This window comes from Scomber scombrus, chromosome 13 (genome assembly GCF_963691925.1).
Source record: "Scomber scombrus chromosome 13, fScoSco1.1, whole genome shotgun sequence".
NCBI classification, from domain to species: domain Eukaryota; kingdom Metazoa; phylum Chordata; class Actinopteri; order Scombriformes; family Scombridae; genus Scomber; species Scomber scombrus.
Window position 1 is genome coordinate 7,510,148 of NC_084982.1, and position 27,825 is coordinate 7,537,972.

The following is a 27,825-nucleotide window of genomic DNA, read 5'->3' on the forward strand; positions in this document are numbered from 1 at the left end:
TTTAACGAGTGGGGGGGGAAAAAGTCAAATTAAGACGCAAAAGCAAGAGCGCAGCATAGAGATGAGTATGGATGGATAGACTGCAAGTTTTGGTGCTGATGGTACGTGGAGTGAATCTTATACTAGCAAGCTCCTCCTCAGCTCTCTCTCTCTCTCTCTCTCTCTCTCTCTCTCTCTCTCTCTCTCTCTCTCTCTCTCTCTCTCTCTCTCTCTCTCGTTGCCTGGTTATCTCGACACAACTGAGAGCAGATGCAGAGTCACACGACGCCTTTCAGGTCTTGCCAAGCTGTGGTCCTGTTTCAAAGTGCAAGTGGGAAACAACAAAGGCATGCTGTTTTGGAAGCTATAGTAGCAGTTTCCCTGATCTGGACCACCCTGTGAAAAGTACACTGAGAGTTTCTAATCGCGTTTATGAAGCAAAAGTATCATTTAAAAACATATAATTACAGTCTAATCAATATACACAGCACTTCACTGCATGTTTAAGTGTCTACACTCAGTTTTCAGGGATACACAAGTATAGAATCAACCAACCCCTTTAGGTTGAGACGGTGAAGTAAAATGTTTTATTGTTGTAGATGCACACCGAGGAGATCGGCTTCCTCTGGCTGCTTCTTGCCTCTCCTCAGGACCACATGGCTTCATGCGGTTGGAGAGTCCTCATTGCACAGTGCGGTTCTGCCATCTACTGGTTGAGAAGTGCAAGTTCAACCCTGATATAGCATTTACGTTCAATGCCATGATTTTACTCTAAAAGTAAAAAAAAAAAAACGTACAATCAGAATCACTGCGTGTCAATTACCTTGGCAGTTGCCTTGCTACTGTCACCAAGTGCTTGCTCATGGGGTAATGTTTGGTCTCTTTAAATATATGAATATGTGCTCTATGTGAGAAGTGCCTTGAATAACTTTTGTAATGATTTGGCACTATATAAATGAAAATAACTGACTGATTGATAATTTGATTAATTGTAATTTGCACCACTGTAAAATAATAACTAAGGCAAGATATTGTGTGTTAAATTAAATGACTACAAACTGGATTGGCTTTTAAGTATCAATACCTGTATCAATATCTAGGGATAAAAAATAAATAAATAAAAGCTTTTATACAACATTTGCTATCGAGGTGCATATTTGAGCATATTTGAGCACTCATCCTAAAACCAAACAAAATATGGAAAACTTCCAACATCCAAGCACCAAACCACCTGCCATTTTACAATTACAAATCACACAAGGCTGAAAGACTGACTTGACCATTCTTAATGTAAATGTGAAACAGGGGAATTCATGTTTAAAACAACATGACAAACTCCTGCAACTGCGAGTAATACAACACAAACATTCATCCAGGCAAACAACAAATTTCACCCATGAGAAGCAACACAACCACAAACAACATGCAAGCAGAGAGAGGAGGGGTGTGTTTCACCGATGTGATAATTGACCTAGCATGGTGGGAAGTGCTCAGTAATTATTTTGTTTCCCCACTCAATTTAAGGTCCTTCACCACAGATGTTCCATTTATATTTTGAGTAAGAGTCCACTTCTGGTTGTTTCATGTGAATAACATTGCTAAATTTCTATCATTTCATTGTTGTGAAGGTTCTTTCACACCAGAGTCCTAATCATTCAGTTTCATAATGGCATGCAATTGCTAATCCTGGCTTTTTCTCTCATAGACTTCACGCATTAAGTGTAATACCATCTTTGACCACACTTCAATTTAGCGTGGAGCTGTTTCGCAGGGCTAATATGAAGAAACTAAGTGAAAATTGGGAAATAGCTGCCTGCAACAACTAAAAAGTTACTTATTGTATCAAATGCAACAGACTTGTTCAGCTTCCACATCTGTACAAGTCTGCTGCATGTGGTTACCATGGAATATGAATATATTACTAATTTAAAAGAAAGCTCTTGATATGTAGTATGTTGGTATTTCCCTAATGGCCACAAGGTGGGGCCATGATTCAATATGTCATGCACATTCTCATGGAAAATGTGTGCACCAAGTTTCATTTTATTAAAGGCAGCAGAATTGTAGAAATATCATGTTATAATATTACAATAACGCCCCATGTGGATAGAATTGTATCAAGCGTTACATATTGATGCAGTGTGTCAGTGCAACATTCATTTAGTTTGAACTCGAATTTAACATTGAAAAGGTTATGGTCTATTAAGTACATCAGGTAAGGCTTTCAAAATGTTGGTGAGCAATTACAGACAAATGTTAAGTGATACTCAAAAACGAACTCATAGGTTTTATTCAAGTCATCTAAAGCACCAAGTTTGGTGGATGAAATGGACCTATGTATGAACAGAAGCAACAATATACCAAAATATACAAAATAGTGGAAACATTTTACCAGGCACAAATCAGTATCAGTTGAATCGGCATTACCCACCCTTCTCCAGGTTACTAGTTTTTTAAACATATATATCCCTAATATGCCATCATAACATACTCATAAATTAGTAAAATAAATAAATAAATAAACTAATTGACACATAGTGAACTTGGGGCCATTAATTCCCATCAACTTCAGTGAACACAGCAGACTACACATGCATGTGTGTGTAGAAATTCAGCAATTTGGCCATTACTTTCGTTCATGGGAAACATTTTGACATGTCACAGCTGGAAAAGCACAGGTGTGGAAAAAAATATGTAGCTGCTTCAGTTTCATCCTGGTGTTATACATTGTGGCCACACTGTCATGACTTGATGGGCCACATGATTAGAATGGAGTCATTGTTAGCAGTACCTGCTGCTTTCCCAACTATGACAAGTCAAGTCTGCTTCGATAAAAGGCCTGTTGGTAACTGTGGACTTTCATGATTCCACCACCAGAACATAAAGATTACAAGTCCTCCTCTGGTGGCGGGAAGGGTCAATAAGGGACAAACAGTGAATGTTTGCCCTTTGGAGGCCTTCAAGGGCTCTTAGTGGTCTCCACTTCAATAACCAGTTATAACCAGATTAACTGCAATAACCAGTGTGTATACAGACTACATGGCTAGATTATCCTGCTAGTCGACCCTGAGACAAGAACGAGTTGCTGGCCCTCTCTGTGCATGATGGCCCCAGGTTTTCTGTGTGGGAATAACATTGAAACAATTAATTTAGTAATATGCATAATGAAATCACAATAGCAGCTGTATAATAATGGTCTTAAAACTAGATTTTGAAGCAGGACCTCAAGGTACAATATTATTATATCAGTTAATATTGTAGTTTAATAATTCATTGTCCCAAACAGAGATATAATGGGTTAAAAAAAATACAAACTAATTGTGATCATTGTGCTTTTGTCAGCCCTGGGGGTTCACAGTAGCCTGTATGGCCATTTTAGTTAATACAGGTTTTATCAAAGAAATTCAACAAAATATTTTCCTAAGTAGCTTAATTAGAGTCTTTAATCATTGGTAATGAATACTTTCACAAGCTTTCGTCGAAAAATAACTTCTATTTTGTCTTCTCCAAAGAAATTGTCTTTTGTACTGTAAATAATTTTTGGTGGGGATAATAACACAGGAAGCATACAATTAGATAATAAATAAGAATTATAGCAAGAAATAATTACAAATATAATGAAATTAATGACTAAATTAATTTAAGTGGGTTTAACTTTTAATACATTTTTCCATTCTACATAGCGATATAGCGAGGTGTCTTCTGGACCAATCATCGTGCAGTGTTTGCAGACGCCGCCCGGAGAAATCCCGCCTCTCAGTCTGTGTGGGCTTATCTGATTGGTGATGAGGTTGCCCTCTCTTCTCTGATTGGTCAATATCTTGTCAGAGAGCTCGGTAGGTGGAAGCCGGCTACCTGCCGCTTCCCTCTAGCTGGTTGAACAGCTTTCAGCTCTCAAGTAGCAGGAAGAGACGTCTCATATCTGTCAAGTGTCGGTGCTGACTGTGTCGTGGACCTTAAAACTGAACAAGGTAGGAGTTTTGTAATGTATAATGAAACTGTCCTTACTGCACAACGAAGTAGTGGCAACAGGGAAGTGTACATGAGACTTATTTCATTTCTCATCCTATTGTCCTGGTACAATGATAAGCTAGCAGTCAGGCTTCAACCAGCGAATATAACAACATTCAAGCTAAACCGTCTTTCTCGACTAACTAGGGTTTAACCAAATTCTGTCACTTTTGGGCGGTCATTACTCTAATAAAGTCGTATGTGTCCAACCAGACTAATTGAGGCCCATTGTAGTCTCAGTAAACTCCCTCCTGTCTGCATCTTTTTGACTGTTATTTCTGGAGATATTTATCTGAGCTATACGTTAAACACCATGTTTGCACTTCTCGTCTGCAGGAGTGCAACTTACGATTAATCCATTTCCAAATGTATCCAATCGATTAGTTGTTCCGTCTATAAAATGTCAGAAAATGTTTAAAAACAGATGATCACTGCTTCCCAAAAAAAAGTCCTCAAATGTCCTGTTTTGTCCACAATCAAAAGTTATTCAGTTTACTATCATAAACTAAAGACTAAAAAAATCAGTCATAAACATTAAAGAAGCTGGAATCAGAGAAATTGATTCTGGAAAAATGACTCCACACAATGAATCAGTTATTAATATAATTGCCGCTTGATTAAATAGTTGGAAACTAATTGATTAATCGACTAATGTGTGCAACTCTACTAGTCTGGTCTGACTGCCTCTGGCTGTCTCTGCAGTCTCCTCCCCATCATGCCATGACCAGATTATGTAACCTTTTCAAACCTCCTGTGATTTTCAGAAAAAGACAGACAGATGGATGCAGAAAATTGCAACTTGTGAAGAAGTCCAATCTTTGTGCTCTATAAATAAATGGACTTGTCTATTAAAAAAAGATACTAATCGGGTGTGTAATAAAGTAAACATGGAACATACAACCATTTGTCATTATACTTTAAAATAATAAATAATTTCTTAGTCAAAGTTGATGACACAGTGGGCTGAGGTATATTTGTTGGCATTTGTTAACCATCTGCTGCGGGGTTTTCTGGCTCACTTTGACAGACTTACTTACACATAGAGGATTAAGGACTAAATCAGGAGGGGCGATTTAAATGCTGAGTCTCCAGTCTGGCTGCTCCTACTTCATGTTTTGAATGAAACCATTCATTAAGGAGACTGTAGCGTTTATGTTGGATGTTCCCTCTATGGTAGCAGCAAATCTATGGTGTTTAAGTTTGATTAAAAAAAACACCATTGCCACAATGATCCCTCTTTGATTCATTTCTTTTGTCTTCTCTTCAATGTGTGTGTGTGTGTGTGTGTCCTGTGTCTACTCCCAGGCTCTAAGATGGCTCAGAAAATCAAATCAGGCTCTGTGGTGGAGATGCAGGGAGATGAAATGACTCGGGTCATCTGGGAGCTCATTAAGGAGAAACTCATCTTCCCATACCTGGAGCTCGACATGCACAGGTAATAACACTGTAGTATAAAGAAAGCTGCAGGGTGTGTGTGGAGGGGGGGCACTTTACATCAACTTTGTCTCTCAAAATATTCTCCTTTTTTTTAGTGCAGAGCTTTCAGTCACCGGTACACCTGTTTGTTTTTTTTATATCTGTTCTTGGGTCTTGAAAAGCACCTCTAATGTTACATAGATTAGATTAACAGATAATGCAGTCTGTAATTTAATTACATTGTCATCGCACTCCTATTAACAGGAGTGTAGCGTGGCAACCTGTGCCTCCTGCAGGGACCACACAGCGAGACTGAATTTTTTTTTAAAGAAAGCATATTATGTTTCCTGCAGTGCTGGGATTTCTGGGACTTCTAGTTTGTCTTGTTTGTCCTGGCTTCTCCCTGTGGAGAATGTGACAGGCAAAACAACCAGTATCTGATTAGCACCTTGTGAATAGATGATTATCTGATGCCAAGGTCCCATCTTGAGACTAGTCCCTGACAGGATCTCCTCTGTGGCTGTTGCTATCTTGGTTACACAGCGGTGGGTACAGCATGTAGTTGCACAATGTCGCATAAGAAACCTCCTCCTAAATCGTAGCAGCATTATAACAGGAGATGTCATGTTGTTATGAGGAGATCAACAGTATTTCTTCACAAGACTAATAGAAGACATATTACACTATAGTTGTACCACAAGCATTATTTTGGTAAGATCATGTAATGGATGTTGTTCTAATGAGAAGAGGCTTCAAATCAAGGTTTTAAGGTCTGATACTGATAACTGGATAACTGGAAGTCAACAAAATTAGTGTTTTAGTGACTTTTTTTGCCATATCCTCTTCCCAAGATCGTCAATACAGTTATTATCCATTGATTATTGGCCATTTACAGTCAGCACCCTATTTGGGAGGAACATCCATTGCTTCATTTGACCTTACTCCTCTTCTTATCTCTTACATGAATTGGACCTTGTTCAGAGTATGTATGTAATTGGTAAGGTTTGTGTGAAGTTTAAGTCACTACCATGTGAATCACATCTTCACCACAATGGACTTTGACTTTGTTCTTTTTTTTTAGATAGATTTGATAGATTTTTCACAGCATTTTCATCATCATTTTTTCTTGTGCGACATTGTAAAAGTTAATGATTTATTGTGCAACAGGCCTTGGTTGTACAAGTTTGATTCAATATGGTGTAATAATTACTCTGTTAGAAGAACATTTTCACAATAAGCAGGATTCTCACACAAAATAACCCCCTGCATTTAGACATCTTCAGTGTATTTTGTAAATAATGTATATAAAGCTCATTTAAAACTTAATAAATACACACATTTGATATTAATGGCAGGCGTGTAATATGAGTGCATGCTTAACTAGAAGGGCATAGATTGAAGCCAGTGCAGGTTTTCCGACTCCAAGGAATGCATAAAGCTGTTAAATAAGTGATGAACAGCATTCTTGCTTGTTTTAAAGCGTGCTGTGTCTGTGTCCAGTTTGTTATCAGACGTTGAGTGTCATATTGTTGCGGCTCTGCTTTCGGGGGAAGGGAGGAAGAAAGTGGGTAAAAGGTCATGGCTGCTTTCAAACAAAGCCACTGAGTGCAAGAGAAAGCATGCAGACTAATACTTGAAGGGAGTGATTAGCACACTGGAGTCGGTATATTTTTCAGGTGTACTTCTTCGTCCTGCAGAGCTGTGAGGTTCCTTTAACACAAGTGAAACAAGTGGAGCAGCCTTAACAAGCCATCTTGGCAGAATGCCAGTCATCGTTGCACAATTGAGTCCTTGTTGCCTTTGTCATTGTGTTGCTGGTTGTGTTTGCAGATCCACCCCTCACTAAGACTAGGAAAAGTTGTAGAAAGAGGAAGAGATTAAGCACAGTTGGAGTACTGTGAAGGAAGTAGGATAGGAGGTCAATGGCTACTCTTGTTGCTAACACTGTCAGCTCTTGTAAGAAATATAATTAGCCCAGATATGGAGTGAATAAGGGCGCAGCAGTAATCTGAGATACTTTTCAATCTGGAAGCAAGCTCTTTAACTACTTATTGTTCATGTTCTTTGACACAGTAAGTCAGTCACAGACATTTTACATTAATATTCACCGACTAGCTGCTTCTAGCCAACTAAACCAGTTGCGTACATTCACTTTTAGTGCTTAGTAATTTTAATGTTCCAAGGCATTTGTTTGTGTGGGTGTGTGTGTGTGTGTGTGTGTACTGAAGTGTACATAATCACTGCTCTTCTTGAAACTGAATGCTATTGTTTATGGTGTCCCATGCCTCTGCTGTTGAGATTATAAACTGTCTCCATGTCCCTTTGGTCTTCTTTACGCTCCTTTTCCATCTCCACAAGTACACAGATATAATGTCAAGGCTGAGTATTAAACCTTTATACTTTTTGATTTGAGGTCCAGATCTAAATCGAGAAAGTGTACTAACATTAGGTCTTTTTATTTTACGGTGATACATCAACCATGTGACATATTTTGTTCAACAAAACAGGTTTAAAAGATGTTATTCCCCAAACTAAGAGCAAAGTATCAGGTATTGTATAGTTGACTGTTATATTTGCACCAGTGGTAAAATTGAAACAATCCCCAGCCTTATACACAGCGCCAGATAATCTTTCCAGTACATTGAGATATAGAGTACCAGTCAAAAGTTTGGACACACCTTCACATTCACATCAATGAGAAAGTGTGTCCAAACTTTTAACTGGTACTGTATGTTTCAGATTCCACCCTGCCACTCGTTCAAACTCTCTTTTGTTTTTTGTGTGCAGCTATGACCTGGGGATGGAGAACCGCGACGCAACAGATGACCGCGTGACCGTCGAAGCTGCAGAGGCAGTCCGCCGCTACAACGTGGGCATCAAGTGTGCCACCATCACGCCAGATGAGAATCGTGTGGAGGAGTTCAAGCTGAAGCAGATGTGGCGCTCGCCCAACGGGACCATCCGTAACATCTTAGGTGGCACAGTTTTCAGAGAGGCCATCCTCTGTAAGAACATCCCCCGCCTTGTGCCCGGCTGGATCAGACCCATTATCATCGGCAGACATGCCCATGGAGACCAGGTACACTAGCAGTTCATGAAACATGAGTTGGCCAAATTGCTCAGTAGATGAATGAGTTTGAAGAGTATTTACACTCAGTGGTCTGTATAACTAAGAAAAATACATGTTGCTAATATAATATTGTGTCAGAAGTGTGGAGAAGCCTTACATATGAGGTTGAAATAATCCTGATTTCCACAGAAGTCAAACTGCAAGACTGTATCTAACTGTATAGCAGTTATGTGACAGACCTTTTTCTATCCACAGATGAACTTAACCCAGCTCCCTTATTATGTGACAAAGCCGCTACTGATACTGACACACTCTGAGGAGAAAGCATGCATAATTTTAACTTTTAAACCTCTGTGACTAGCTGTTTATTGGCTCTCCGTCGGGTCATGCACAGTGAGTTGTGGTTAGCCTAGACATCATGGGGTTGTCAGGAGAGACTCAGTCAATAATTATATTTCATCAGCTGTCCTTTGGACTATAATGCACTGCCCCCACAGCCCTGGCAAGTTGCAGCAGCATCACAGAGCTAAATCATAGGCTAGCTTGTGGCGCTGGGCCAAAGTCAACAGTTCTTCCATCAGAGGAGAGTAATCCAGGTGAAGTGTCACATGGCTGCTGGTTACGCAACAGCCCATGTGTCTCAGAGATATGCTATGTGTTATGTTCTGCTGACATGACGTATCACCCAACATTTATGGTAATGGTCGTTGTCATTTGATCTTTAATCTAACACCACTTTATAGGATGTGGGTCATACCTTTTAATAGCTGCTTGTAATGGTTGAGTAGTTTATTAAGGTCTATTATTAACCTTTTGTCTTTCTCAACGTGTTCCCCACAGTACAAAGCCACAGACTTTGTGGTGCCTGGGCCCGGGAAGGTGGAAATGACCTACACACCCACAAATGGAGAGCAAGTCAAGTTTGTTGTCCATGAGTTTGAGGGTAAGAGCACAGTCATTCCTGTGTATGATCTAACGTTAAAACACAAACACCTCTTTCCCACCATAGTATGGTAGACAACGAGCTACAACCTAAGTTTCACCTAAACGAGCTGTCGTCTAAGCTGGACAAATGAAATTGGTTTCTATGTACAACTGGCTGTGAGATGAGTGCACAGGGAGCATTTAAAAAGTGCAACACTTACACTTAAATTTAGTTTACTCACCTGCAAAAAGCCAAAAGGATTAATCCTGGTGGCTTTTTGCAGCTGAGGAAACTCAAGCATTCTGTGAAGTAGCATTCTGCCATCTAGTGGGTCTTCCTTTTGTTTTTGTGTTTGAACAGTTTGTTCCCAACTGACTGGTTAAATAAGTTATTGATGTTAAATAAGTTATTGTACATTTTAATTCAATTATTTTAATTTGACAAAATGGCCTTAATATGGTACATTCACAAAAAAGGGTAGTTGTATCAGCTGTATCATACTTGATACCATGTCTTTTTTAAAGGAGAAATTTTAGAAACATAAATGACAGTTGATCTTTACAAGCCTAACAATGACACAGCCTTCAGTGCAATGGTGACACCCCTATTCACTACAAATGAGAGGTCTGCTAATTCAAGCAAGGTGGTAAAGTTGGTCACACAGGATGTCCAAGATTGTAACTATACACTTCTAATATGGTAGATCTACATACCTCTGCTGTGCAAATACACACACCAGTCTGACATGAAAAATATCTTGCAGCATTGATGTCAAATACCATAATATGGATGTATAATAGGGTGTTAGTCAATATAAGTAAACAGAACTGGCACCATAGAAAAACTTTTGCAAGCACACAGTGTTCACATTGTAAATGGGGTAAAATATGAGATATGGCTTATCTACTAATAGTTCTGTTGTAACTATTTGCCAGCTCTGGTTTTATCATTCTAAACCAAACACTGAGCCAACTGAAACAGATTTTAAAAGGTTGAGTAATGACTGCTAGAAACAGGGACTGTATTTCAAGGCCTTTCTCAGTGTTTGTCTAAGTTTATAGGAAACATTGTGTTACTCATTCGGCCATACTATACTGCATTCTAAAATACTTAAACCCACACAAACAGGTTTGTATAATTGATTTGAAAATGTATAATTGGTATATATTTACGTGTGTCTGTATGTCTCTCCAGGCACTGGTGGTGTAGCTTTGGGAATGTACAATACTGATAGTTCCATCAGGGACTTTGCTCACAGCTCCTTCCAGATGGCTCTGTCTAAAGCCTGGCCTCTGTACCTGAGCACCAAGAACACCATCCTGAAGAAGTATGACGGTCGCTTCAAAGACATCTTCCAGGAGATCTATGAGAAGTAAGGGCTTTAAAATCCACACACACCACAGTTACACAGGTATCCTTTGTGTTTCTCTTTAAGAAATACCAGAACACACAATGTTGTGATTTATATACTGTAGATCACAACTTAGTGTGTGTTTTCCCCCCTTCTGTGTGTCCTAGGGAATACCGTGCTCAGTTTGAGGCCAAAGGCATCTGGTATGAGCACCGTCTCATAGATGACATGGTGGCCCAGGCCATGAAATCTGACGGAGGCTTTATTTGGGCCTGCAAGAACTACGATGGAGATGTACAGTCTGACTCTGTGGCACAAGGTTGGTGAAGACACATGATTGTTGGAAGGCTTGTATATTAAGATACATCCAGAGTTTTTCATTTGTTGGTTCAAAGATTTTCTGTCGCTCATGTGGTTTCGTGTGACTCTGTTTCAGGCTACGGCTCCCTGGGTATGATGAGTAGTGTCTTGATCTGTCCTGATGGAAAGACAGTAGAGTCAGAGGCTGCCCACGGCACAGTGACACGCCACTACAGATTTCACCAGCAGGGAAAAGAAACCTCCACTAATCCCATTGGTAGGAAAAGGATTAATGGACTTAAATGTTCAGCAACTAGACAAATATAACCACTGAAACTAAACTTCTAACTCATTTTTTTGTACTGTGCATCTGCTTGCTGTAGCCTCCATCTTTGCATGGACGCGGGGCCTGCTCCACAGGGCAAAGCTGGACAACAATGCAGAGCTGCGAGCGTTCTCTGAGGCGCTGGAGGCCGTTTGCATCGAGACCATCGAGGCTGGATTCATGACCAAGGATTTGGCTATCTGCATCAAAGGACTGCCAAAGTTAGTCTCCTCAGAAATCTAAAAAAATGTGACTGTGTGACTAAAAAGAATATATTACATCATCTGATCTTTTATGATAATTTTACCTATAAGATAGTCTTAAATGAAAGGTTTACAATTTCTTTCCAAGTCTGGTGCCCAAATGAACATTGAAACAGGTTTTCCTTGCTGTAATTATTCTTTCTGTTTATTCTGGCTATTAAAGATCCCCTCCAAATGTGCTTACAATGTAAGTGATAGGGGACAAAATCCTTAGTCCATCATTTTGTGCAAAATGTATTTAAAGGTTTCTCTGTAGATAATATGATGCTTCTGCACATTGGGTCATATGTCATATGAAGTAAATATCTGCCACAGTTTCCCTCTTTGTGTCTCGACGGACAGTGATTTTCTTTTCAGCTGCAGTGGATAGATCATAACAGAAAGAGGGAATCTGGCACTAAAAAGACTGTAATTCTAAATAAATATCTACTTGATTTGATTAAATTGGACAGCTGAAGCTTTATATTAGCTTCAAATAAACGTCTAACTACATTTTTGCTCAGAAGGAGGACTGTGGATTCCCCCCCCCCCCCCATCACTTACATTAAAAGTAAAGGGAACCTGTCTTGTTTAAGGACAGACTGGAAAAGTTGTGAAACTATTCTTACTACTCTTTAACTCATACAAATTCTGGTCTGTTTCCATGTAGGTTAAGGTTTAATTTCATGTCAAGTAAAAATGTTGCTTTTCTTACTTTTATATTTTCAGTTGACTATGACCGTAGATACAAACAATAGGAACCCTACAGGCCTAAAATAAAGTATATTTAATCCTTTTTCTTCTGTTCCTCCGCAGTGTGACTCGTGCTGACTACTTGAACACCTTTGAGTTCCTGGACAAACTGGCAGAGAACCTGAAGATTAAACTAGCCAACCAGCCCAAGCTGTGATCTCACCTCCCAGCCTCTGCAGTTAAACACAGAAACACACACAATCAAACACATTCTCACGCACACAGAGACATCTATACAGCTACTGGAAATACTGGCCCCCCAAATGATACTGGAGCAGTGATGAGTGTGCCCAGGACTCCAGGAGGTCTTTGGACTGAAACTAAATCATTCCCTAAGGCAGGGTCTCTTCACGCAGGGTGCCTTGTCCAGAAGAAAGGGGGAATGGAGGCTTTTAATCCATGTAGGCCAACGTCCCTCTCAATGCATCACTAGTAGACATAAAGCCATACTGTGGCAGTGCAGACACACGATTCAAACATTAACTGACACTGGATAAATTACCTAACGGGCCAGTGACCTTGTTTACCCTAATTGCACTAGGTTCCCTGAAGTGAGTGTGATGTGTGTTAGTACTGTATTTGTTGATCAGTGCCAATCCCAACAGACCCTCACTGCCTTATTCACTTTATGTCAAATCATCTGTTGGTTCTGGTCATTCCCTACATCGTATCATGTTGTAACAATACCTCAGCCATTTGATTGACAACATTGTATATTTTAGTGCCACTAACAGCCACAGCGAATCGGCCTGTTTTTCATGAATGACACCTCTCAGTATGTTTGTGCACTGGCCATACATACACACTTTTTCATCACGGAGCACAAAACACAGAACACAAGGACTGACATGTTCATTGAGCAAACAAGAGCTCTGACTCATTTTACACAATTTAGAAACACATTAAGATTACAACTTGTGCTTTTAGATTTTGTACTCTTATCAACTGTACTATTCACAGTGGTTGAAAAAGGTGTATTTATTTGTCCTTCCTTTGTGTGTGTGCGTGTGTTTTATTAACGTCCAGTATGTCAGTAATTCAAATCATGCTAAACTGTCTTCATCAAAATGTCCATCTGTTGGTTCGTCATCAATATTATGCTCAAGTAACTCACAATAAATGAGTTTTTGAAGAAATATGGGTGTCATTCTTTGTTAAAGGCTTTTTCACTTTTATGAGGCCCTAAGGTAAAAAATAAGAAAATAGATGTAAAAATGAACATTGCCATAATCATCCATCCTGTTCATACTGCTGGCTAGAAGATCTCTTCATAAAGTGACGTGGGCCAAATCCATAGTCTGTGCAAAAAAATATTAAAAAATGTATCTGAAGTTAATATTAAACATCAGCTGTCCAAATGAGTCAAATTGGTGAATTCTTTGGTGTATCATGCCTTCTACAAAATAGTAACCAAACCATCGACATCGACAAGAACCTGTTTTCACACACATATGCACAGATATGTAAAGTCCCCCTTTTGTCAAAAAGGTGTTTTCTCTGTTCCTTCACATGGAGGTTTGAGCTTCACTGTGCATAATGATGTATGTGAAGAGTTTGGCAATAGAAGACGAATCTACATTCATCTGTTGAAGGAGGAAAGTTCACTGAAAATCTGGGGTGAAGGTGGGTACCTAAGAGTATCATCTATGACATCACAACTAGTTTGGAGCCGATTGAGGGCCGGTAAGCGTGATGTGGAAACTTGAAACCTCCAGTGCATATATCAATTGAGAATGGATTTTTCAGTGATGAAAGAGGGTTTTTTTAAAAAACATACTCTGGATTTTTCATGAGGGAGAACAAGTAGATTACTTTTAATTGAACACGTTTTATTTCATATGCCCTAAAACGTGTCTTTAAATTAATGGACTATCATACAACAATAAATCTTGTATTCTGATCTGCTTTTAAATGGTCTGTTTACACAATTAACATTTGAAAGCACAGGTGCATTGTAGGCTGGTATTTTAAAATAGATAGATATAAGTCGCACATATCACAAAAAACAACAAGGGCACAAGATAGTAAGTAAGGAAACATCTTAAAGAATAAAAATAAAGTCTGAATAGCAACTGAAGTAAATATTGTTGTAATATTGAATATACACTGTACAATGATAATCCCAGTAACATGCTGGGTTTAAGGGCAGGTGGGCAAAACTGGTGCTACTAGTGCAAGGTAATGGATTGAGTTTGTATCCATAACAATAGAATTAATTGGCCACACACTGGTTAATTGGCCAATGGCAAATTGGGCCTTTGCAGCAGTTTTTCACCAGAAGATGGCGCTGTTGCTACAATTGTGATACCATCATGACATACCCAAAACGAAGTGACTCACTTTATTATCCTTGTACTCTACACCTGGAGTAGGACAGCTGTCCATCGTCCTCAAGTCGGTATGGATCCTTTTCATAACAAGAGATACCAGAGACCAACTGATAACAGGAGAAGCACTGCAGCCAACCCCAGAGACAGGATTGACCGAACAGACGGGACAGACGGAACTTCAGATATGTCTGGAAATGATACACCTGATAACCCCAACACAAATGTACCTGACAGCGGAAATCCACAAGGAACAGACAGGCAGCCTCGTTAGTAAGTAACAGATGAGGTGTTTTTACGAAACTGAAAATTACATTACATAATGTGACATTATTTGTGACATAAACACAGACCTGTTATGTTTTGCGTTTTAATAATTTGTCAAGGACAGAACAGGCTATTAACTGTAATATTGTATCTATCGGCAAACATTTACTCTTTTCACGTCGTTATTTGTCCAAACATATTTTTGTTATGGTAGAAATTATGAACTGCCATTAACTTTCGGTTTCGTTTCACGCGTTTGGAAAGCGTAACCGTGCCTTCATGGTTTCTCATAAATTCCAGCAGCTGATCAGATAGGCTACTAAGTAAACACTACGTGTACCCTGTATCCACAGAAGAGTGTCTTGGCTATCATTGCTTTTGCTTTATGTTATTCAATAACAATAACACATTAAGACACTCGATCGTGATGATAAAACAGGAGCTGCCCGAGCATTTCAATTTCAGACACCACATGAAAGCTGCATTTATATGCTGGCCTTGTCAAAACTTGCCAGCAATTACAGTTTAAAATTGTCCATATGTTTAAGTATTCCAACTTTAGTCAGTAGCATTATGCCACGGATGTAAACTTCTCATTCATTTTGCTTTGGTTTGTTTGGCTTTGTCGTAGCCAACAAAAGTGTACTCTATAGCTGTACCACTTTGGTAAGTTGACCAAGTTAGTGTGTGTTTCCTACATGCAAAGATATAACAAACTAAGCCAAGCCTCTTAAATACATCCATGGTTAATGTTGTCTTAAATGCTGTACAAGAACTTTGTCTAATACACATGAAAATCAACTTAAATAGAAGTAGTCCTATACCATGGAATATCTGATCAGAAAATAAATAAACAAGACTACAAATTTAACCCATGCATTAGCTCAAAAATAAGTTATTATTTCCATTCCATATTGACCATCATTTCCAAAGAATTGTGTAAAACTGCTGGTAATAGTTTGGAATGAAACTGGCTAAAAGGGTCTGACACAGAAATTGTTGATAATTCATACCTTGTGCTTTATAAACAGTCAAACCACACCGGGTCAATTTTGACCCAGCAGGACAAAAGTTGGTCAACAGGGAGACAGCAGGAGGGTTAAATCAAGCATTCTTTTGCAACTTTTGACAGCAACCTAAAGCTGCAGACACATTCTGGTTATCAATGAGGTTGAAGACTGTTTAATGACGAGTATTTCTTTGTGTTCCTTTTCAGTGCCGGTGGATTCACTATGATCCCACCAAATGAAGCTCGCCGTAGCCAGATCACAACGAGTGAGTTTGATGCTCCTGCTGCTTTCAGCTTTTCTACCTACCTATAACCTTTTACTCTGTGCACATTTAAAGTTTGTCCCCCAAGTAATGGAGTTTTTTTTTTGTTGCTGCAGTGGCTCAAAGAGAAGAGGAAACATATCAGAGATGGAGAGAGACAAACAGAGTCTCCTCCGTGCAAATTAATCCAGAGAGACTGGGTAAACCAACACATGACCATCCTCACCGTTTATTACACTCGCCTCTGAGCAACTATCACTGTGTCTTTGACTATTTGTTAACATTATTCTTTCCTTAATACAGTATGCTCATTAAGCTACTCACTGTTAATCTGTTGTTTAATGTATCAAGGTGGTAATGTAACGCTGGCTGAAGCCCGGGAGAGGCAGTTTACAGGCTTGCGTAACGCCAAAGTAGAAAAGAAGGTATTTACACAAAAAAAACACACATTATGTTTATCCACTCAGTTCAAATGCATTTTAAAAGCTCCCATCATGGAAGGTCATTATTTATCTTTAGGAACAGGATGTATAATGAAATGAATGAATGGTCCACTGACTAGCTACTCAGAGCTTTAAACCACATCTTAGAGTCATCTGCAGTGAATTAAGCTGGCTCAGGTGTATCAAGTGACCTGAGTGTGGAACTTCGGTCATAAGCAGTGGTTGAGTCAAACAAATTATGAATGAATCCGTGGGAAAACAGTGGGAAAAGGTCTCTCTAGTAGAAAATAATCAGAAAAAAAGAAGCGGTTGAATTTTCCTGAGTCAATAAGTTACATAAAAGAGCTGTGACAATCTGTCGGTTAATTAAGTAGTTGTCAACTATTATATTAATCACTAATTATTTTGATAATCAACTTAGTAATTTTAAGAATGTCGGCACGCAGGCGGTCGAGTGGTTAGAGCACATGCCACATACGCAGCCTACCCTGGTTCGAATCCCGGCCGGAGGTCCTTTGCTGCATGTCACACCCCCCCTCTCTCTCCTGTTTCCTGTCTGTCTACTGTTAAATAAAGGCGTCTGTGCCAAAAACATTTTAAGAATGTCAATATTATCCGATTCCAGCTTCTCAAATGTGAATACGTTCTGATTAAGTTAGTCCTTTATGACACTAAACTGAATATATTTGATATAATTGCGATAATATAATTATATATATTTGAGTTGTGGACAAAACAAGACATTTGAGGACATAATCTTTCACCATTTTCTGACATTTTAAACTAATCGATTAATTGAGAAAATCAACAGATGAATTGATAATAAAAATAATTGTTAGTTGCAGCCCTAAAGATCCTGTCCCTCAGTTTTCTAATGAACACTATAAGTAACTATATATTTAAACCACAGTTGAGATACAGGGAAGATATATGAGAGTATTCATTTTCTCTTTTCCTTTTTTGCAATGGCCAAATTTTAAAGAAATGATTAATGTAGCGTGTTGTTTCAAGGTGAAAAAGGAAGAGATGGACAAGATGAGAAGACAAGAAGAGGAGGAGAAGTTCCAGAGGGTGAAAGCAGAACAGAGAGAGAAGGTGAGACAAAGATTAAAACAACAAGAATCTGCACTTTGGCCCTTTAGAAAATGTTTTTATGTATGTCCCTTAAATCACTCACCACCCTTAAATTGATATTTCTATTATGTTTGAAAAACTGACAAAAAGCATTAAAGCATTTAAAGGAAATCCACCCCCGCACACCTTTAGATATTAAACTCCCCTTGGAGATTTACTTTACTATGAAGTAATAATTTACTGGTTTTGGCATCTCCTCTTTTCCTCAATCCTCCTGATCTGCTGCTATTTCCATCAGCATAGTCATTGCTGCTTCCCAGAGTGCTTTTAGACAAATCCCAGAGTTCCATGTCAGGAATGTGCTGCATTCTGCCGTGGTAGGAAGAGCAATATTTAATGCAAGAGCAGTGTTTTTCCATTAAAGTGTTGCAACTCTTACTACATATATAACGTGTTGTTGCTGCATTGTATTTTGGTGTATTGAGTTGGATATTTAAAACTATATCTTTGCCTTTTCTTTCATCTCCTAATCTGTGACGTCTATCTGAGGAGAGGAGAGGAGAAGAGAGGAGATCCATCTTTTCTGTGATGGACCTCCTCATGTATAATTGTTAAATGATGACATGCTGTTATGCAAATCACAACATGTTCTTAATAGTTGAGGCTGAATTTTGTATATAGTAGTAGATGTGAGGCTCATTAAAAACACGTTTGGGTACCATGAAGTCTGCCCTCAGTGAGAAACAGTATCATGGGTAGCCTCTAGATGTCAGTAGAGACAAGCATCCGCCTGAGCTGCTGCATGTCTGTTAAATCCTCCCTCGCACAACCCGTGCTAAAGCCATGAGAACTACCTGATTAATGATCTTGTGGGTTTCCAGCCACTAAAGACAGCTCCTCACTCTGTTTTCAGACATGTTCTCCTCCATGTCTGGCCCTGCTCTTGGTCTAATAGTGGTTAATGGACTGCTACAGTTATGTAGAAGGGTGATTAATGCTGTAACCAAAGCGGTATTCCACAGGCCTTTTCCTGTTGCGCCATGAGCTCTGTTAAGCCATAAGGAATTTACTTGTAATGCAGCAAATAAACAGATGCATATCGTGATCTAAGCAGATGCTGGCAAAAAAACATGCCTGGGTCATGAATCTAACCTGAACCACTTTGGTTAGGGAGAGTTTGGGATGTAGGGGCAGCTGGATTCTGGAAAAAAACAGGAGAATTATGAAGTGTGTAAACCGCAGTAATCGAATATATGACAGATCAGCCCTGCTCTTGGCCCATATGGTCGAGCTGTACACGTGTCGGTGCCAGAATATAATCTCAAAATAAAATCTGAGACAAAGACCACTGAAATTAAGGGGACTGAGGGGGATTTCCACCTCTTTATAGCAAAATAAACTTCAGTGAATAATAAATACATCATCTCACTGAATCTCACTCTAAAAAGTAAAAACAGTTTTATGAAGATTTTGCAGCCCAATAGTGACTACTTTATTATTTTATCTTTGTAGATCATAATTATTACTATTACTATTATTGTTGACTTCTAATGTGATGCCTCTGACAGACATTTTCAGTACCCAGTTATTGTGCCTCTCCTGGGTATTGCTTGTTTTGTTTTTTTTGTATTTTCACAATAAATAGTGAAGTGTTTATGCATGTGAAATATGCATATAATATAATTAACTTGAAATCCATGTCTTTAAAGTATTATGCAAGTAGTGTCTGTCAATTTGAGTGATCACAGGGTATTAGAGTGCTGTATATTCTACAACATGTTTAACTGGTAACTGAAGGCTTTCAAAGGACTAATATTATCTAACATTCCACTTCATGCCCATTGATTGTTGAGATAAATGTGTTGCGTGTTGGAAAAAACAGGACATGTACCCTGGCTGTACATCATCCATCCGGTTGTGTGCTCACTGCTGTCTGTGATGCATTGCAGGCTGAGCGCCTGGAGGAGAGGAAGCGACAGGACGATGAGAGGAGGAGGGCGCAGTTCAGGCAGGATCAGCTCAGGTCAGCCCTGGATCAGGTTCACTGTCCCATCACTCTCACTGTGCGGTATCGTGTTGTTTTGTGTGCTGTGTTCATTCTTGCTCTGCAATGCGTCTTAGTCATAGATGTAGCATCAAATGACACCATCTCCAAACCTTTACAAAGGATGCGCCCAGTGTCTGATCCTCTGCTGACCTATAATTATCAGTGGAGCCTGAGCACGCTGCATTTTCTGTTGGCAGAACAAGGAAAAACAATGATTATCAGTTGCAAATATCAGGGGAAGCATGAAGACAGGTGACATAAGGTTCACCTATGATTGCCCCCGTTTACTTATTCAAACTCGTAGGGTGTGGTTTTTGTTAATGCAAAAAGAATCCTCTGTAGGAAACTTTAGATTAGTAATAACTCCAGGGAATGAGCATCACATTTCCATAAAGTTGGGGGAACTTGCTAGAGACCAATTTTCAAAGAAGAATTGTCAAACTCGATGTAATATAGACATTTCAGTGCGCATTATGGGTCAACCTCCAAGTCCCTCGATGCTGTACTCTCCGTAATACAAATATAATAGTATCTTTTTAATGCTCATGTCTTTCAAAATCCACACACCCAATTTGTAATGCAGAATTTATTTTAAAAAAGTCTCAAAGTCAAAGGTAATATCACTTGAATAAATATTCTCAAAGCTCTTTCGGAGCAACAGAGGATATTATAGAACTGTTTCCACAGGCTGTGTAATGCTCCCTATGACTAGTGAATTGACTTTGACATGTAAAATCAGTGGAGAACCCTTTCAAGTGGACAAGCGTTTTTTTGTATTTCATATTGGATGTTGAGAGAGTAATGATTTAGAGCGTCTGTTGTATACACAAGCTTTTCATGCCATATTCTCCTACAGTGTATCAGACCACTTTAAATCAATTTGCCTGACAGTCAAGATGTTATTGGAGTATTATCCGTGGTTGCCTCTGAGGGAAATTACTTGTCAAGTAGCATCTCTGGCGTCCTTACAAGAAAAACAAAAACAGGAGACAGCGGACCAATTGTGAACCTGAAGAAACAATGAAGATATTTAGAGATGGAACGGGACAGCACGGCGGATCAGACGCTCTGGAACGGGGAGATCGGCGTCAGAGTAGGACAAACAAACTTGGTCGACCTTGTGGGACTCCAGTATTGTCTGCATCCCGAGCCTGACGAGTGCCTGACGATGAAACGAATACCCCTTTAGAACTTATTATTTGTGTCTGTTTCCATGTCTGTCTTTTTTTTTTATGTGACTGCAAGGCAGAACATGTAATGTGTATATTTATTACAGGAGGACTGACAACTTTCTGCAGAGTCTTGAGAGGAGAACCCCGGCTCCAGTGGCATCCAGCAGTGCCACATGCACGTCATCCGGGGTAAGCCAGCAACCACATAATATATATGTGCGCGCTTGTATGTGCTTTCACATGTTTTGTTTGTATACACCGTGTCTGTGCATCAGCGTGTGTGTAGACCCAAATGCAAACACACACACACACACACACACAAATTATTGCTCTATGGGTCCCAGGGTTCAGTGTGGACTCTCATATCTGTGGCTGTGGGGTCGGAGACTGAAGCACTGTGGTGGTTCACACCAATAGATCTGCCTTTGAAAGCTGTTTTCTGAATAAATAGATGGTGCAGAGTTTTCATCATCCGGGGCCGCGCGGGTATTAAGCGGTATCCCCAGTAGGCCGGGTGGGGTGGGGAGCCCGATCCCCCTGCAATTATGTCCTGGTCAGAGCCGGGGCACACAGCAGTACAGCAAGATCATGGTTGAGTAAAAGGAAGTGTAAATACACAGAGGAATAGGCCACTGCTTTTCCTCTCCACTGCCTCTCTAATGTTGTCTGTCTGTCTGCTCCTTTCACTCTGCTTTGTTTTCTCTGCTTCCTTTTTCTCTTTTCTCAGCCTCTCTTCCTCTCTGCCTGTCTTCCCCTTCTTGGTATTCCTGGGAGTGAATAAGTGGAAGGCTAGTTCAAGGGACTTCCCAGAGTTCACACTGAGAGAGACAGAGACACAACATGACTGCGAGGAGCCTGCAGAGGACAGAATAGAGTGGAATAACCTGCGCTCATAAAAGTACCTGGCTGAAATCCAAGTTCAAACCAATCGCATGCCTTGTCAGTCAGAGGGGGCATCCACTTGCCCTCATTGTAAAGAATCTTCCTCTTAATTAACAATCTTCTTTCTTTTTTTGGCTAATTGCTGCTATAAATCTCAAAATCATCTGCTGCTGTAAATCTGTGAAAGTGAAGAGGTCACAGTTATTTTCAGCTCAGAAAACATACATTTATTAGAAAGTGTTGACAGCTTCTGTCGGAAAGTCAGACGCGCTGCTAACAGTGTCTGCGCTCCTCCACCCATCCTAGCGTCTGTCAGTGATGTTAGACCAGAGAAGGAGAGAGTGAGCAGGAAAAGGCCTGAGGACACACTGCATTCTGCTGTGAGCCTGTTATGTGGTGACTGACAACACTGTCAAAACTGCACGCTCAGCTCCCTCGTTGGACAGGGGAGATGTTTTCTTTCGGCGCTTTTCTCATTGTTGCATATTTCTTTTCTCGCTCTATTTTTCTCACATAGACCTGATGTAAATCTTTCCCCACACACAGAGTTAGTGGTGAGGGAGAGACTTAAAGAGAAAGAGAGAGAGGGGACTAGGGTCAAACTGGAAACTAGGAAGAAATGAAAAGAAGTCAGTTACAGTAATAAAGAAGTCTCTGTTTCACACACACACACAAACACACACACACACACACACACATTCACAGCAACAAGCAGACAGGCTAAATGGATGATACAGTTCACTGGATGATACCAGGGTTACAGACAGCAACAAAGACTCACCTCTTCCTGGCTTCCCGCCTTCTCATCTCGCTTCGTCTTGCCTTGTCTCGACTTGTCTCCTCTCACATCTCCTCATTTCCTTTCCTTTTCTTTTCTTTCCTTTCCTCTCCTCTGGTATCCTCTCCCCTCCTCTCCTTTCCTCTCTTCTCCTCTCCTCTCCTGTCCTCTCCTCTCCTTTCCTCTCCAGACTCCCAGGCTGCAGCTCTGTTAGATAGACGTCACAGATCAGGAGATGAAAGCTTGCGGCTGCGGAGCAGCAAAAGTCAAACTTCTTGATGTGGTTCTGACCATGTCTCTGGGATCTGTTGTTCTTTCAGCAATGGCTTTATAAGACAGATTGATCTCTCCTTCATATCCTTTATTTGTGGGCGTGTGTGTGTAAGTCAGAGATTTTATGCTAAGCTGCTTTGATGGGAGCAGAAAGCAGTACAGGTGGGCTCAGTGTTCCTCCTTCCTCTCATGCCATGCTAAATAATCAGACCCATCGCTCTCTTGGGACAGGAAAACAGAGAGTGAGAATTGATGATAATGGAGTCTGAATGTGTATGTACTGTATTTTTTATGTTCAGCATAAACCACAGCTAATTTTCACAGGGTGATATACTGTAGGACTGACCAACAATGTGGTAATAAACTTGTAATAAATCTTAGAAAGCTGTTTTGCGAATATAAAACAGTCATATGGGACATATGCTCACTACTTACAGAACTGGTTATTACACAAGACAGGAGACAAACTCATTGACCTTTTGCTGCCTGTTTCATTTAATAATTCATCTCTGAATATTTTCATATTTTGCATATTTTTCATCTGTTACTGTTATGCTCACACCCTAAATGCTGTATTCCTCTTCAAACTTGTTTGTTCTGTTAAAATTGACATTTTGCTGTATTCATACATATAATTGCTTTAATGCGCTTCGCTGTCTATTACATTTTAGGATCGCAATGTTATAATTTCCTCTCTTGGAGCATTAGACACTCATCATATCATATCCAGGAGAGCCTCTCCAAATTGCTTAAATCCACCGGTGCATGGCCTCAAGCATGCCGCGTGGCCAGTAAATCATAACGTGGTGTTTCTGTGTAGATTTATGTGGTGACGTTTGTAACTGTGTGACACACAGCATTCCTAAAAACCAGAGTGTTGTTCTCAGTGAAACTTTACTGGATAAATAAATAAAAACACACATTATTATAAACAAATTATACAGCATACATACTACTGTGCTTTCACCCACACAGCAGGGGTCAAATGGGTTGGAAACTGAATAACAAGTAACATATAGTTGTACTTTGTTAATCAGCAGTGCTGTGGGTTAGTGAGGTGTTTACAGTAGACTATGATACATATTGCACTGTGAGACTTCATCTCCTTAAAACTTTGGTTTGATTAATCTCCTTTTTTTTCAGAGTGAGGCCATGAAGAGTAAACAAGAGAAACCAAAGAAAAGTGGGAAAGAAGTAGAGGAGGACCACAGAAGGTGTGTACAACATTCATGTATTTTTTTCCATTCCATTTCCAAGCAAATCAGGTTCAGTCTCAAATCATCTAAAAATACTTGTACTTTACCATTTTATGCTGCTTTATACTTCACTACATTTTTCAAAAAGTACTTAAAATGATATAAAATTGTTCAAATTAGCTGTTTACGTATCTTTTATGAACAGTGCCTTGATTTTCAATGCAGAACTTTCACTTGTAATGCAGTACATTTACATCATAGTTTTGCTACTTAAAGTATTTTAATACGTCTATTGCGCCTTGTAAAACATAAACCGCACAGAACTGGACTCTACATGATTAATAGTTTGTTTTGCTCATCCTTTTGGAATAAAAACCAGTACAGACTGGCCCGCGTTGGTGAATGTTAAGTGTTCAGTTTACAGACCTCACCATATTTTAGTGGGTATAGATGTTTAAAAAGCTGTCAAACACATCCTGCTCACTGCCGTTTGGAGCATGCCAACATAATAAGTTATGAAGTACAGCACTAGTTACTTTTATGCGAAACCATTTTTTTGATTGATTATATTTTGACAGGGTGAACTATGCCTTTCTGGCTAAGCTTGAGGGTCAACGCAGAGGAAGTGAGAATGAGCCAGAATGGGAGACAGAGCGTTTCAATATGGCCTCTGAAGAATTCAAACACCAGCCATCATACGCCCCTGGACAACAACTACCCTCTACTCACCTGAGACCAGATCCAGAACAGCACGGGGCAGAGGAAGCTGGTGAGCTGAGAATGGATGTGTGAATAACCCTCTGTCCACTGTTTCTCACGCCTTTTTTTAGTCTGGCTCAATGCTGGTTAACCGAACCTAAATCTGACATGTGACAAGAGTTGCCCACTTCATCATTTCTCAGAGCACTGTGATTGTGTTTAGTCTGCGTTAAATCAAAGGCCTTACGTGCTACAAAAATGCAGGCAGAAATTTATGCGTGGTACGTTGTGATACTGTCGCTCCTGGCATTTAAATCCTGCTGATACTTGTAGTTTGTGGGAAATGTGTGTGTTTATAAGTGTGAGTAAGAAAGTATTTTCCCCTCTTTTTAGGCCTTTACTTACTACGGATTGAGCAATATATCACCCACATTCAAGTGCGTGAGCGTGCAGACAGGACACAGAGAATAAAAGCAGAAGTGTGAAACAAACACAAACACACTGGGTGCTAATAGGAGTCTGTCAGTCAGCGAGAAAAATTCTCCGGGAGCGGTGAACCCAAGGTAGACTGACAGACTCTCGGCCTCAAGCCAAACTCACACGCCAAGAGGAGCAGTCCCGCCCTTTTATAATTGGTCTGGATTGACACACAGAGTTTGATACTTGGCCATTTGCCATACACCTATGAATACCTACCACTTGCAACAGAAGAAAGAAAATAGAAACAGACTATGTCATGCTCATTACCTACTGCGCCTTAGTATTACCTGCTACTGCACGTGTGCACGACACGATGCATGAAATTAAAATCATTCTTTGTCTGGTTTGTTTGAATGTTTAACTGCAGCTTGTTGAACTGTAAACAAACCGATAAGAGTTCAATTGATGAAATGTGATGATACAAAGCAGATGCACCAATCTGACATACCAAATCGGTAACAGCACTTAAAGGCTGCAACTATAGATTTTTTTAATGTGAGGAAATAGTAAAAAAAAGTGTTTGTCTCAATATGACCTTTTCAAATGCCTGTCCAACCAGCTCTCCAATATTCGGTTTACAACGATATAAAAATAACTGAGACAAGTAATAAAGTTTTAAATTAACTAATCATTTAAACTATATGACCTCATCAAGTGGATTGGGTGTTGCCATGATGTCAGTGAAAATTCAGAGATTAATCTGTTGCATTGTTGGGCCTCTGACCAAATTTTAGAGACTGTGATTATACATAAAGATAGTTTAAATCACAGTCAGATTTACAATTTTAAACATACAGAAAAAGAGAGCACTGATAATTTGATACCAAGGTAGATCAGTACTCCCAAAATCCTCTATGAGCTATCCTCTAGCTCTTGAACTACCTCTCTACAAACTGCCCATCCAAACGCCAGCTGCAGCAAGTCGATGTCACAAGTCCGAGGTTAAAAATACCACAAGAATATTTCAAATGCTCAGCCCTGGCACTGCTGTTGTGGGCAAAATTCTGCATGTCAGAATCCCACAACATCCTCAGTCTATGATAGGTTGCATCCATGAGCATTGGCCTACATTTTCCGAGTGATTTTTCAGCTCTGTTACTACCTTCCTGAGCCAAATCTCCTGCCTCGTTGTGTGATGGCCTTTCCTCTCTGTCCCTCACTGTCGCCCAAATCTACATTTCCGATTGTCTGGATCCAGAGCTGGAATCAGCCGATGGCAAGGGAGAACCACCGGGAATCTGATTCCGGATGGTGTGGGTAGTTGTAGGGAACAGATGCCAGACTAGTCAGGCAACAGTATTTTGGATGGCCTCACAGCCTTTGGTGTCTGATCGCACTGTGTGCGCACATGTTCAACAAAACAGATTGCACTGGCTTGTCCACAAAAAGAAGATAATAAAATACGTGATAGTAAAACCTCCAACTACTCTAAGAGAACGTGAAGAAGTGCACTGAACTGTATTTTGTGACATCAAATCAAAGAACCCTCTTTCAACAGCAGCCTTGTGGGAATAATCTTAAATAAATTGAGCTCTATGAGGATTATTTCTCTCTTGTGTGCTTTCCAGACCCACAGCCTGACTATGAGTGGGACTTGATGAAACTGATCAACAACTTTCCAGACTGCGACAGCGGCTTCCTAGAGGACATCCTTGTTCAGTGCAACGGCGATTACCAGCAGGCCTACATAATACTCATCTCCTCACTCAGTTGAATTTAATGTATCTTTAATGGCAGGCTTGTCTTGCTTAGAAAAATTGTGTTTGTTGCTTTAGGGATTGGGCCAAATGAAAATGTTAAATGTGTGTTCAGATGTTAAAGAGTAGCTGAAAGTAAGGAATGTACCGTTAAACATGCTGACTGCACTACAAAATTGACATACCTACAGAGCTGTATTTGCTTCATAAAATCTGTTTTTGATTATGCCATTAATCACTGAGTGTTTGGTGTCGTGTATCTGTCTGCATGCACAAGTGAGTCACGTCGGGTTTTATGCCCTGACATAGAGTTGAATTGATGTTCGTTTTCATCAGTTTAGTTGAAGGTCATCGCCATGAGTCATAATCTTCAGATCATATTTGAGGTTCTTAATTAAATCAGTGTGTGCAGGGCTCTACTCAAAACACAATGTTTTTTGTTTGTTTTATAATCAAAGTCGTATGTGATGTATCTATAGTAGGATAGTAGGAAGTTCAAATAAGATTTTCTTTAGGAAGACCTTTTTGACTGGTTTGATGTAAAAGTTACAAGAGCTTGAAAAGACTCCTTTAATACATACCTAAAAGAAACCTTTTAGTGAACTCTCTTTATCACTGTTTAAGCCAAATCTTTTCTTTTCATCAGTGTATTATATGATATTGGGTGGGGTTTCCAGGTGGCCAGTGGGCAAAGGGCCCAAAAAATGCCAGCCTCATGACACAGCTGAGCTGGACACCAGAGATGGTTATCACCTCACTGGCAACAAAGGACAAAGGGTGGTGCGCTCACAATGGGGGACTAAAATTCCCCTTCTAATCTGCATGAAGTCATGTTAGGAGCATTTG

The 27,825-nt window shown here is 39.8% G+C and overlaps 2 protein-coding genes across 2 annotated transcripts; both read left to right on the top strand.

The window, feature by feature from the left end:
- Positions 1–3,808: 3,808 nt before the first annotated feature.
- Positions 3,809–13,508, top strand: idh1 (isocitrate dehydrogenase (NADP(+)) 1). Its single transcript, XM_062431586.1, has 9 exons — positions 3,809–3,950; positions 5,296–5,425; positions 8,194–8,485; positions 9,317–9,419; positions 10,596–10,773; positions 10,920–11,071; positions 11,189–11,329; positions 11,436–11,598; positions 12,436–13,508. The coding sequence occupies exons 2-9, from the start codon at positions 5,304–5,306 to the stop codon at positions 12,527–12,529; spliced, it is 1,245 nt and encodes a 414-aa protein (XP_062287570.1). The 5' UTR covers positions 3,809–3,950; positions 5,296–5,303; the 3' UTR covers positions 12,530–13,508.
- Positions 13,509–14,717: 1,209 nt separating this feature from the next.
- On the top strand, positions 14,718–27,564 carry epsti1 (epithelial stromal interaction 1). The gene is made up of 10 exons (XM_062431656.1): positions 14,718–14,972; positions 16,183–16,241; positions 16,355–16,438; positions 16,590–16,663; positions 17,693–17,776; positions 19,705–19,778; positions 21,079–21,163; positions 24,051–24,121; positions 24,682–24,872; positions 26,851–27,564. The coding sequence occupies exons 1-10, from the start codon at positions 14,773–14,775 to the stop codon at positions 26,994–26,996; spliced, it is 1,068 nt and encodes a 355-aa protein (XP_062287640.1). The 5' UTR covers positions 14,718–14,772; the 3' UTR covers positions 26,997–27,564.
- Positions 27,565–27,825: the final 261 nt, after the last annotated feature.